Source organism: Oryctolagus cuniculus, chromosome 19, assembly GCF_964237555.1.
Source record: "Oryctolagus cuniculus chromosome 19, mOryCun1.1, whole genome shotgun sequence".
Lineage (NCBI taxonomy): Eukaryota > Metazoa > Chordata > Mammalia > Lagomorpha > Leporidae > Oryctolagus > Oryctolagus cuniculus.
The window spans coordinates 44,787,218-44,800,361 of record NC_091450.1 but is presented as its reverse complement, the minus strand read 5'-3'; the positions used below and the strand labels follow the sequence as shown (position 1 = coordinate 44,800,361).

At 54.2% G+C, this 13,144-nt stretch overlaps 1 protein-coding gene across 2 annotated transcripts; it reads left to right on the top strand.

Annotated features, from left to right (window-relative positions):
- The first annotated feature begins 714 nt into the window (after nt 1–714).
- LOC100354395 (uncharacterized) lies at nt 715–12,062 on the top strand. Of its 2 annotated transcripts, none has more exons than XM_070063782.1 (2): nt 715–5,685; nt 11,826–12,062. In XM_070063782.1, exon 1 carries the CDS (start codon nt 1,059–1,061, stop codon nt 2,721–2,723), a length of 1,665 nt encoding a protein of 554 aa, XP_069919883.1. In that variant the 5' UTR covers nt 715–1,058; the 3' UTR covers nt 2,724–5,685; nt 11,826–12,062. The 2 variants fall into 2 exon arrangements, with proteins under 2 accessions (XP_069919883.1, XP_069919882.1); XM_070063781.1 differs by having other exon boundaries at nt 715–9,474; nt 9,516–12,062.
- Nucleotides 12,063–13,144: the final 1,082 nt, after the last annotated feature.

The following is a 13,144-nucleotide window of genomic DNA, read 5'->3' as shown; positions in this document are numbered from 1 at the left end:
GACAGTAAGCTGAGCCTGCCTGGGCTAAGATGAGCAGTTGACTCCTCTTACTGGACGTCTTTAATGGACAGGAACCAAGAGGAAATGAAAAAGGGGGTGGGATTGGGGGTGGAAATAGAGACTGGGAGGATCAGTGCTTCTATACGTGTATTGAAACAATAGAAAAAGCCTGAAGAGGACTGTGCTAATTTATCAAATCCTAAATACCGATCTCTACCACCAACTTAAACCAAAAGCTTTTGGGGTCCTTTCTCTTTAACCAAGTAGAAAGTTTCTTGAGAAAACCAGCCTGGTGTGTCCCCAGCTGTGATTGGTCTAGAGCCTCCTCTGCCCTCAGGGGGGCCATTGTGATGTCATTCCAACTGCCTCAACAGTTCCCTGCTTGGGCTCGGTTCTGGTCAGTTGGCCCAGGAAGCTCTGTGGAGACTGCCTGAAGGATTGGACGACATCACTGGTTTTCCCTTGTCCTGTCATTTGTGTAGTTGTTTTGTCTCGTCTATTAGTTCTCCTTACCGTAGTGGTTCTTTTAGTTTTTCTTCTATTTTGTTTTTTTGCTATTTTGTCAATTTCTCTCCCCCTCCCATTTTTACACTGTATGCGTGTGTGTTTATTTTTTCAAATATTTATTCATTTATTGTTTGTTTTTTCTTTCACAGGCTAAATGTACTTCATGCTGTGTTCATTGTGTTTCCTCGTTTTCTGACTGTTTTCTCATTTTTTGATCCTTTGATTTAGATAAGACTGTGATAAGACTTATTGATTAGCATTGTTACCATAGTTACCATAGTTGGTGTTGCTTTACTTCACCATTTTTAGTATTCTGTGTGTTTTATAACTTTTAATTCTTAATTTTGATACAGTGTTAGTGATTAACATACCATAGTTCATAGAGTTAGCATTCTCTAGTAGAAATATTAGCATATTGAGTTGTTAATTTTGTTTCCATTTAGCTTGTTTGATTTCTATTTGTTTCCAAACAGTTTTTGTTGTCACCTTAGGTGACTAGTAAGAGTTCCCAGTGTCAGAGTGCAGGGTGGGGGTGGGGTGGGGATCCCACCATGGAAGGCCTCACCGCCTTCAGCAGTGAGGAGGAGGTCCTGGATGGGTACCAGGTCCTCAGGGTCCTCGGCCAGGGCGGTTTTGGGCTGGTGATGCTGGCCTATCATTGGGAAAGCAGGACCCAGGTGGCTGTGAAGGTTGTGGAGAATGGTGGCCAGCACTCCTGCAGCTTCCAGCAGTTGTGCACAGAAGCAGAAATAATGAAGGGGCTGCATCACCCTCACATCATTCAACTACTGCAGGCCAGGCACACCACAGAGAGGGGCTACATTTTCATGGAATACGCAGTCAGGGGGGACCTTAGATGTTACATGCTAGAACGAGGGTACCTGCTGGATGGAGAGATTCGTCAGCTATTGAAACAAATTCTATCCGCTGTGCATTACTGCCATTCGCAGCACGTGGTGCACAGGGATTTAAAGTTAGAAAACCTGCTTCTCGACGCCCACCTAAACATTAAGTTGAGCGATTTTGGTCTCAGCTGCAAACTGGCTGGTGGAGAGCGCCTGAAGAGTCTGTGCGGGACCTTTGCCTACTGTGCGCCCGAGGAATTCTTAGGTGAGGAGTTCTGCGGGTACAAGGCTGATGCCTGGAGTGTGGGCGTGATCCTGTACGCCATGGTGGCAGGCTCACTGCCTTTTGTTGGAGAGGATTTTGTGGAGCTGCGGGCAGCCATCCTGTCTGGATACTACAGAATCCCCCACTATGGAAACCCAGAGCTGTGTAACCTGGTGGACAGCTTACTGACCCGGGACCCTGAGGCCAGGCCCACAGTGGCAGACATCATGGGCCACCCATGGCTTCATGCAGGACATGGAGCACCTGGAACCAGTGACGAGTTTCTGTTTCTTCCCCAGGAGCAGGAAGTCTGGGAATTCCCATGGGGCCTCTGCCCTCCAATGTGGCTTCATGAATGGGATGACCCCTTGCCCCCTGTGCCATTCTGGGGGATCTCCCAACAGCAGGGCTTCAGCATCCCAGAAATACATGGGCAGAGCCAAGTGGAGCCTGCAGCACCTCCTCAGGGTCCTGAAGCTCTAAGCTCCCTGGAGGACCTGGGATTCCAGCTGGGCCATCAAGCAGGCTCCCTGCCACCCAGGCTCCCAGCCAGTGCCTTGTGCCCAGGACTTCAGCAGGATCACAGCAAAGGGAAGCCCACGCCTCAGGCCATCCCCGGTGCTCAGAGCTGTCCCGCTCTCCAGTGCCTCCAGGGACACTCAGGCTGCAACAGCAGAGCCCGTGAGTGTGCCGCTCTCAGCTCCCAACCACTGGTGCTTGCAGGAGACCAGTCGGGGCAGACTCCTTTCCGTGGGACTCCCAGTGTGAGCATCAGTGAGTCCTGCAGGACAGACAGTCCCCAACGGGCCGTGTGGACAAGGAGCCCCGCTGCCTGTGCAGTCCTCAGCCAGGATGCTCTGACCTCTCTCTCCACCACACTGAGCACCAACAGCAGTGAGGCTGATGGAGAAGTCAGGAGCTGCTCCCCGGGTGCCTCAGAGGAGCAGAGCATCCCAGGAATGCAGCAGCAGGAGGAGGAGCAGGAGGCAGGGACCTCAGACATGCAGGTCAGAAAGGGCAAGAGGCACCTGGGGATTGGCAGGAGGATCATCCAATGCTTCAGCTGGATGTGTTGTGTCCTGCCAGCCCCAGAGGAAAGCCCTTGAGTGCAGAGAGGAAAGTGGCCTCTCAGTAGCCTCTTGGGAAATGCCCCCGAGGAGGGGCCCTTCCCTGAGGAAGAAGCAATGAAGGGTAGTCAGTGACTCCTGTCTGGGAGGAGGGCAGGTGAGGAGGCAGTAAGAGAAACTGCAGGCAGAGAGAGAATATAGTGTTGCATATTTCAGATGGCCAGTAAGGAAACATGTTTTCATGGTTAGGGGTCATGACCTTTTTCTAACACAGAACATGGAGTTGGATTTTGTTTAGAATATTAATCCATGAACATCACTCCCTAGTTAAACTTCGTGTTGCCAGGACTTATTGGGCCCCTCCCTTAGTCCCCCTTCTGGCTTGCAAGAGTATGATTTTCTCACGAAAACCTATTTTGCTTTTTCTCCCTCACCCTCATGATTCGTGTTGGGATTATGTGAGAGAAAGAATGGACTTGAAGTTCCTGCAGCATCGTTGGTGCCGTGACGTGGAGGGCTCAGCTCCATGGGAAAGGTGAGTAAGGCAGACTGCTCCTCTGGTGTTTGGAGAACCCCTGATCTTCTACATGGTCATTTATCTTTTAGATTCCCCAGGTCTCCGAGCCAGTTCAAAGCGATTGGTGTGGGATGCTGGTTGTAAGATACAGGGCCCACGTTGGATGACACTCTTTGTCCTCCTCCCACTTTATTCTGTCTTTGATTATTGCCTGCACTCTGTGCTCAGGCGGCTCTCTGCCCTGGGAAGTCTTCTCACCCTGAGTTTCCTTCTCCAAGCCCAAGTTCCCAGGTCCCTGGATGAGACACTCCTGCGACCACTTAGAGCTCCTAGATCTGCACTGAGGAGCCTGCATTGCAGACCGAGGTGGCCTCTCCCATTGAGCTGCCTTCTTGTGTGCCCCAAAGAACTCAGGACCCACATGTCTGGGAAGAAGTCACCTGGCACCTTAACTCGTGCCCATGCTTTCCATTTTCCTGCCCAGGTTTTTCTTTGCCAAAGAACATGTTGGAAGTCATTCCTGCCCAGAGCCATGCTCCTGAAGGTGACTCCCAGGGAAAATTTCTATCCTCAGGCCACACCCACATTCCCCCTCTGCACATTCAACAGTTCTGCACTTGCCCACCGTCAAACTTTGGCCACAAGAGAGTTAGTTGAGACCCCCTTTGTAGAGCCTCATTTCCAAGTTCAGACATGATGCAGGGACAGCAGGAGTGCCAGAGGACAGAGGCAATGACTGCTAGGGACAGCGCGAACCTCAAAGACTCAGAGACTCCTGGGAGAATGGGGGGGTCCTAAAACTCAGCTGCTGTGGGGGGGTGAGGAAGGAGGAGGCAGCTTCTGGGGTCCACGTGGTGACCTAGTGATGAAGTGGCAGTGGGAGTGCCCAGGGAAGGAGCTGGTGGGGCCTGGAGGCCGTGTGGTGGGGCCTGGGAGTTACAAGAGGGCCCAGATAACCACAGGGGAGCCCAAGAAGAAGTAGGAAGAATCCTCGGGCAATCATAGGGAGGCTGCTGGGGACCGTGCTGGGGGCCCCATGACGGGTGGCTCCTGGTGGCTGCACTGGGGCATAAAGATGTGGCCTCACTCGGTGTGCCTGAGGAAGCAGAAGGAGGCAGCCAAGGCAGGCCATGAAGTGGCAGGTGCTGGGGAACCGTGCGGGCTGCCCAATGCTGCAGTGACAGCAGGGGCGCACAAAGATGGAGGCAGTGGCTGCTAGGGACCACCGAGTGACACCAGTGACTTATTGGCAGCAATGGGAGCCGGGCCCAGCCGCTTAAGGTAAGAGGTGAGCAGGGTAAGGCCCTGGAGGTTAAGGAGGGCAGCTGGGCCAGGTCGTGGAGGACAAGGAGGGGAGCAGGGTTTGGCCCTGATGGTGTTGAGGTTAGTGGGGCCTGGCCCAAGAGAGCAGCGTGCTGAGAGGGGCCCAGCCCTGGAGGGGGAAGAGGAGAGCGGTACCCAGCCCTGGAGGGCGAGGAGGAGAGTAGGGTCTGGCCCTGGAGGGTGAGGAGGGGAACAGGGTCCAGCCTTGGAGGGCAGTGAGTGGAGCTGGGCCCTGGCTCTGGTTTCAAGGTGGGGAGCAGGGTCCAGCCCTGGAAGGTGGCGAGCAGAAGTGGGCCCAGGCCTTGGAGGGCGAGGAGGCAAGCAGGGCCCGCCCATGGAGGGTGTTGAGGGTAGTGTGGCCTGTCCCTGTAGGGAAGCCCTGAAGTGGGGCCCAGGCTCTGGAGTGTGAAGGTTGGAGTGGGTGCCAGGTTCTGCAGGGCAAGGAGAGGTGCGGGACCCAGGCCCTGGAAGGCCAGGAGCAGAGCAGGGGCTGGCCCTGAAGGTGAGGAGGGGAGCAGGGTCTGGCTCTGGAGGGAGGACAGGGATGGGCCTGTGGGGAGAAGGGCCTGGCTGTGGATGGGGAGGAGGGGAGCAGAGCCAGACCAAGAGTGCGAGGAGGAGATTGGTGCCTGTGGGGAGCAACTCGGACTATACTGTTACTGGAATTAAGAGTTATTCTATACATCTGCTCTCCCACAATATGGCGCTGGGAGAGGAGCAAACAGCTTCTACCCAGCTGCCTCTCACCAACTTGATTGACTGAGCTGCAGGAGCTGATCTTGCTCCTGATTGGAGGAGAGCAGCGTACTCGGCATGTGGGTAGCAGAGTTGGGATTGGTGGAAGAGGACTATAAAGGAGGAGAGACAACATGCACCAGGAACATCTAAGGGGAACATCTATCTGAAGGAACACCTGTGCAGCCCCCGAGAGAGCCAGCCGGCGGTGTGCCGCTCCCCCGCGGAAGTGGGGAATGTGGCAGGGGGAACCGCCCTTCCACGGAGGTGGAAGGGACGGTAGCCAACCCGGGAAGAACCAGCAGCAAACCCGGGGAGGGCCGAGCAGACAAAAGAACAGCGCAGGGTCCTGTGTCGTTCCTCCATGAAGACGGGGAGCGACAGTGCCAGCCCTGGAGCATGAGGAGGGTAACACTGGCCCTGGAGGTGAGGAGGGGAGCAGAGTTTGGCCCTGGAGGGAGGCCAGGGCCGGGCCTGAGGGGAGAAGGGCCCGACCCTGCAGGCTGAGGAGGGGATTGGGGCCCAGCTCTGGAATGTGGTGAGGGGAGCAGGGCCTGGCCCTGAAGGACAGCAATGGGAGCTGGGCCCAGGCCCTGGTGGGCAACTAGGGGAGTGGGGCCCAGGCCCTGGAGGACAAGGAGAGTGGGGCAGCCCTGCTGGGTGTCTAGTGCCACAACTGAAGGGAGCAGGGCCTGGCTCTGTAGGGCATGGAGAGGAGAAGGAGCCCAGCCCTAGAGGGTTGCCAGGGCCCTGCCTAAGGGGATCATGGCCCTGGAGGGCAAGGAGGAGAGAGGGGCATGTCACTGGAACGTGGCCAGGGCCCTGCCTGTGCTCTGGAGCCTATGTCCTGTGGCCTGTGACCTGTGTCCTGAAGTCTGTGCTGTGTCCTGTAGCCTGAGTCCTTTCGCCTGTGTTCTATGTTGTATAGCCTGTATCTTGTAGCCTGTGTGTTGTGTTGTAGGCGTGTGTCCTGTGGCCTGTACCCTGCGTCCTGTATCCTGTGTCCTATGTTCTGCAGCCTGTGTCCTGTGTCCTGTTTTGTGGCTGGTGTGTGTGTCCTGTGGCATCTGTCTTTTTTCTTATAGCCTGTGACCTATAGTTTGTCCTAGAGAGTGTAGCCTGTGTGCTGTAGCCTGTGTCCTCTATCCTGTGTCCTGTGTCCATTAGCCTTTTCATGTGGCCTGTGTCCTTGTCCTGTAGCCAGTGTCCCATTGCCTGTGTCCTATAGCATGTATCGTATAGCCTGTGTCCTTTGTCCTGTAGCCTGTGTCCTGTGTCCTCTGGCCTGTTTCTTTTTGCATGTGTCCTGTGGCCTATGTCCTGTGTCCAGTGTAGTGTTGCCTCTGTCCTATAGCTGGTGTCCTGTGTCTTGTTCCCTCTGTCCTTTAGCCTGTGTCCTGTAGCCTGTGTCTTGTGTCCTATACTTGTTTCCTGTGGCCTATGTCCTGTGTCTTGTGTCCTGTAGCCTGTGTCTTATGTCTGATAATCTGTTTCCTTTGTCCTTTGTCCTATAGGCTATGTCCTATCCTCTGTGTCCTATCTCTTATATCCTGTGTTCTGTGTCCTGTAGCTGTGTCATGTGTTCCACATTCTGCATCCTGTAGCCTCGGGCCTGTGTCCCGTGTCCTATGTTGTGTAGCCTGTGTCCAGTGTCTTGTAGCCTGTGGCCTATGTATGCAACCCATGTCCTGTGGTCTCTGTCCTCTAGCTGATGTCCTATGCCCCCTAGCCTGTGTCCTGTGTATTGAGCCTGTGTCCTGTGTCCTGAGCCTGTGCCGAGTGTCCTGTAGTCTGTGTCCTGTGTCCTGAGCCTGTGTCGTGTGTCCTATAGCCTGTGGCCTGTAGTCTTTGTCCTAGAGCTGGTGTCTCTTTGTAGTAGCCAGTGTCCTGTGTACTGAAGCCGGTTTCTTGTAGCCTGTGACAATGTCCTGTATTCTGTGTCCTGTAGCCTGTAGCCTGTGCCCTGTGCTCTGGATCCTAGCTCCTGTGGCCTGTGGCCTCTGTCTTGTGTTGTGTAGCCTGTGTCCTGTAGTCCGTGGCCTATGTCCTGTAGCTGTGGCCTTTGTCCTGTGTCCACTGTGCTGTATGCTGTTGTGCAGGATATTGGATGTAGGCTACAGAACACAGGTTACAGGACACAAGACAGAGGCCCAAAGCAAAGGCCACAGTCTACAGGATTCAGGGCATAGGGCAGTGGACACAGGACACAGGATAGAGGACACAGAATACAGAACCCATGACACAGGCTAGAACACAGGCTATGTGACATAGGTTGCACGCTACAGAACACAGGATCCAGGAGAAAGGACACAGGCTACAGAACACAGGCTACAGGACATAGGACACAGGCTACAGGGCACAGAAGAGAGGCTACAAGACACAGACTATGGGACACAGGACACAGGCTATGGGACACAGGACACAGGACATAAGATACAGGCTATGGGACACAAGACACAGGACAAGGCCACAGGACACAGAACACAGGACATAAGACACAGGCTATGGGACACAGGACACAGGCTACAGGACACAGAGCACAGGACATTAGACACAGGCTATGGGACACAGGACACAGGCTACAGGACACAGAACACAGGATATAAGATACAGGCTATGGGACACAAGACACAGGACATAGGCCACAGGACACAGGACATAGGACACAGGACACATACTACAGGACATTGTCCAGAGGTACAAGACACCGGCTTCAGTACACAGTACACAGGCTACAGCAGAGAGGAAGTCAGCCCTAGGACAAAGAATACAGGCCACAGCTCAGGACACAGGACACTGGCTCAGGACACAGGACACCAGCTAGAGGACAGAGGCCACAGAACACAGGTTGGATACATAGGCCTGAGGCTACAAGACATAGGACACAGGCTACACAACATAGAACACAGGATACAGGATACAGGATATAGACAAAAGGACATAGGCCACAGACTACAAGACAAAGATAAACGACACAGCACAGAGGCCACAGACTACACGACACAGGACACAGGCTAGACCACACAGTGTGAGGGAACCACTCAGGACACAGGCTAGAACACAGGCTACGGAACAAGGTTATAGCCTATAGATCACAGGATATAGAACACAGGATACAAGACATAGGACACAGGACACATACACAGGACAGAGGCTAAAGCACAGGACACAGCGACATCACACAGGATACAGGACATAGGCTATAGTAAAAAGGACAAAGGAAATAGACTATCAGACACAATACACTGGCTACAGGACCCCGAACACAGGACAGAAGACATAGGCTACAGGACTCAAGACACAGGACATAGACCACAGGACACAGGCTGCAGCACAGAGGCCACAGGCTACAGGACACAGGACATAGCCCAGATGATATGGGACACAGGATATAGGACACAGAATACCAAACACAGGACACAGGCTATGGGACACAGGTTACAGGCTACAGACAAGGACACAGGCTATGGGACACAGGGACAGGCTACAGGACTCAGGACACAGGCTATACAACATAGGACACAGGTCATAGGACAGAGGCTCCAGGACAGAGGCTATGGGACACAGGACAGAGCTACAGAACAAAGGATACAGGCCGTAAGCTACAGGACACTGACACATGCTACACAACACAGGCTGAAGGAAAGAGGGAACAAGACACCGGACACTGGCTGTAGGATAGAGTGTCCTGTGGCCTGTGGCCTAGATTGAGGAGCCTGTGTCCTGTGTCCTGTAGCCTCTGTCCTGTGTCCTGTAGTTTGTCGCCTATGTCCTGTGTCCTGCAATCTGTGTCCCGTAGGCTGTGTCCTCTAGGCTGTGTCCTGGGTTCCATATCCTGTGTCCTATATCCTGTGTCCTGTGTCATCTGGGCTATGTCCTGTGTCCTGTAGCCTGTGTCCTCTGTCGTGTAGACTGTGGACTCTGTCCTGTAGCCTGTGTCCAGTATCCTCTGTCCTGTAGCCTGTGAACTGTGTCCTGTAGCCTGTGTTCTGTGACTTATCACAGACTACTGGACACAATACATAGGATACAGGACCCAGAACACAGGACATAAGACACAGGCTACAGGACTCAAGACACAGGACATAGGACACAGGACACAGGCTACAGCACAGAGACCACAGGCTACAGGACACAGGACATAGCCCAGACAACACAGAACACAGGATATAGGACACAAAATATGGAACACAGGACACAGGCTACGGGACACAGGTTACAGGCTACAGGATATAGTCCAAGGCTACAGGATACAGGTTACAGGCTACAGGAGACAGGACAAAGGCTAAACAATATAGGACAATGGACACAGGATAAAAGACACAGGGACAGGCTACAGGACTCAGGACACAGGACACAGGACACAGGACACAGGCTACAGGACACATGATAAAGGCTAAATGACGAGGACACTGGCTACAGGACAAAGCACAGAAGCCAAAATGTACAGCACACTGGCCACAGGACAACGGCCACAGCTACAGGATATCAGACACAGACTACAGAACACAGGACACAGGGTTGAGGACATGAACACACCTGCAGCACACAGGCTACAGGACACAGGCTATACAAGATAGAACACAAGCTACAGCATTCAGGGCATAGGCCAGAGGATAGAGGACACAGGATACAGGACACAGAACACAGGACACAGGACACAGGCTAGAACACAGGCTACGGGACATAGGATACACGCTAGAGGCCACAGGATTTAGAACACAGGATACAAGACATAGGACACAGGACACAGGACACAGGACACAGGACACAGGATACTCAATGCATACATAGGCCACAGGCTACAAGACAGAGGATGCAGGCTACAGGACACAGGCTGCAGGACACAGGAAACAAGACACAGGACATAGACAGAGGCCACAGGACACAGGACAAAGGCTGCATGCCATAGTCCACAGGCTACAGGAGACAGGCTACGGGACACAGGATACACAACATAGGACACAGGCCACAGGTTACAGGACACTGGTTAAAGGATAGTGACTACAGGCTGCAGGACACAGGTTACAAGACACAGCATACTCAACACAGGACACAAGCTACACGACACAGGCTGAAGGAAAGAGGGAACAAGACACAGGACACCAGCTATAGGACAGAGGCCACAGGACAAAGGTTACAGCATAAAGGCCACAGGCTACAGGATATAGGCCACAGGACATAGGCCATAGATTACAGGACACAGGCTACACGACATAGGATCTAGGCCCCTGAGCTCTAGAACAGGCTACAGGACACAGGACACAGAACTACAGGACATTGTCCACAGGCTACAAGAAATGGGCTTCAGGACACAGGACACAGACTACAGCAAAGAGGACACCAGCACGAGGAGAAAAACTACAGGCCACAGGCTCAGGACACAGGACACAGGCTAGGGGACCCAGGACACCAGCTAGAGGACGGAAGCCACAGGACTCAGTATGTGTACATAGGCCACAGGGTACAAGACACAGGACACAGACTACACAACATAGGACAAAGGACACAGGACAAAGGACAGAGTCTCCAGGACAGAGGCTATGGGACACAGGACAGAGCTACAGAACAAAGGATACAGGCCGCAGGCTACACGACACAGGACACAGGCTACACGACACAGGCTGAAGGAAAGAGGGAACAAGACACCGGACACTGGGTATAGGATAGAGTTTCCTGTAGCCTGTGTCCTGTAGCCACTGTCCTGTGGCCTGGGCCCTGTATCCTGTAGCCTCTGTCCTGTGTCCTGTAGCTTGTTGGCTTTGTCCTGTGTCCTACAACCTGTGTCCTGTAGCCTGTGTTCTCTAGGCTGTGTCCTGGGTTCCATATTCTGTGTCCTATATCCTGTGTCCTGTGTTGTCTGGGCTATGTCCTGTCTCCTGTAGCCTGTGTCCTGTCTCCTGTAGCCTGTGTCCTGTGTCCTGTAGCCTCTGTCCTCTGACTTATGTCATAGACTACTGGACACAAAACACAGGCTACAGGACCCAGAACAGAAGACATAAGACACAGTCTATAGGACACAAGACATAGGCCACAGGACACAGGCTACAGGACACAGGACATAGCCCAGATGACACAGGACAGAGGATACAGGACACAGAATATGGAACCCAAGACACGGGCTAGAACACAGGCTACGGGACATAGGTTACACGCTATAGGCCAAGGATATAGAACACAGGATACAAGACATAGGACACAGGACACAGGATGCAGGACAGAGGCCACAGGACACAGGATACTCAATGCATACATAGGCCGCAGGCTACAACACAGAGGACGCAGACAACATGACACAGGCTGCAGGACACAGGAAAGATGACACAGGACACAGGCTATAGGACAGAGGCCACTGGACACAGGACACAGGACGCAGGACAGAGGCTACAGGACACAAGACATAGGACATAGGTGAAAGGACATAGTCTGTAGGATAAAGGATAAAGGCCAGTGCATGCTCTTCTCCTCACCCGCCACATGTTGAGCTGACACTTTCTTGTTGAGAAAAATAAAGCAGAGGAAAAGAGATAATATTGCGGGGAACCGAACCTTTTATTCTGTAACAGGGTTAGCTGCAGAAAGGTCTCTGGACCTTGGACCTACAGGACACAAGACATAGGACATACGCGAAAGGACACAGTCTATAGGACAAAGGACAAAGGCCACTTCATGCTCACAGCCTCACTGTTGAGACCTCACCGAGCCATGAGCAATGTTTCCAAATAAAAGCAGAGCTTGTCCACGGTCCAGAGACCTTTCTGGATCTAACCCTGTTACAGAATAAAAGGTTCGGTTCCCTGCAATATTGTCTGTTTTCCTCTGCTTTATTTTTCTCAACAAGAAAGTGTCAGGTCAACCCTGGAGGGTGAGGAGGAGAGCAGGCACTGGGCTTGGAGGGCAAGGAGGGGAATGGGGCCAAGGCCCTGGAGGGTGAGGAGGGGTGTGGGGTCCAGCCATGGAGGGCGTTGAGGGGAGTGGGGCTGGGCCATGGATGGCAGCGTAGGGAGTAGAGCCCAATCCCTGGAGGTCTAGGAGTGGAGCAGGATCCAGCCCTGGAGGGCCTTGAGGGCAGTGGTGTCAGGCCCTGGAAGGCAAGGAGGGGAAGCAGGGTCCAGCCCTGGAGGGCAGCTAGCAGAGCGTGCCCAGGCCCTGGAGGGCAAGGAGGGGAGCAGTGTCTGGCCCTGGGGGACCTTGAGGGTAGTGGGGCCCGGCCTTGGAGAGCTGTTGGGGGTCAGGGCCCAGTCTCTGAAGGGAGAGAATTGGAGTGGGACCCATGTCCTGGAGGGTGAGGAGGGAGTGGGGCCCAGGCCCTGGAGGGTGAGGATTGGAGTGGAGCCCAGGCCCTGGAGGTCTAGGAGGGGAGTAGGGTCTTTCCCCATAAGGTGTTGAGGGCAGTGGGGCCCGGCCATGGGGGTTGTAATGGGAGTGGCCCCAGGTCCTGGTGGGTGAGGAGGGAGTTGGGCCCAGGGCCTGGAGGTCGAGGAGCGGAGCAGGGACCATCCTTAGAGGGCTTTGGGAGTATTGGGCCCAGCCCTGCAGGGCAGTGCGGGGTGTGAGGTATGGCCCTGGAGGGCAGCGTGTGGAGTGGGGCCCAGGCCCGGGAGGACGAGGATTGGAGTGGAGTACAGGCCCTGGAGAGTGAGGATTGGACAGAGCCCAGGTCCTGGAGGTCTAGGAGTGGAGCAGGGTCTGGCGCTATAGGGTGTTGAGGGCAGTGGGGCCCGGCCCTGGAGGGATGCCATGGGAGGGGGCCCGGCCTTGGAGGGATGCGATGGGAGGGGGCCCGGCCCTGGAAGGATGCGATGGGAGGGGGCCCAGGCCCTGGAGGGTTTGGAGGGAGTGGTGCCCAGGCCTTGGAGGGTGAGGAGGAGATCAGCGTCCAGCT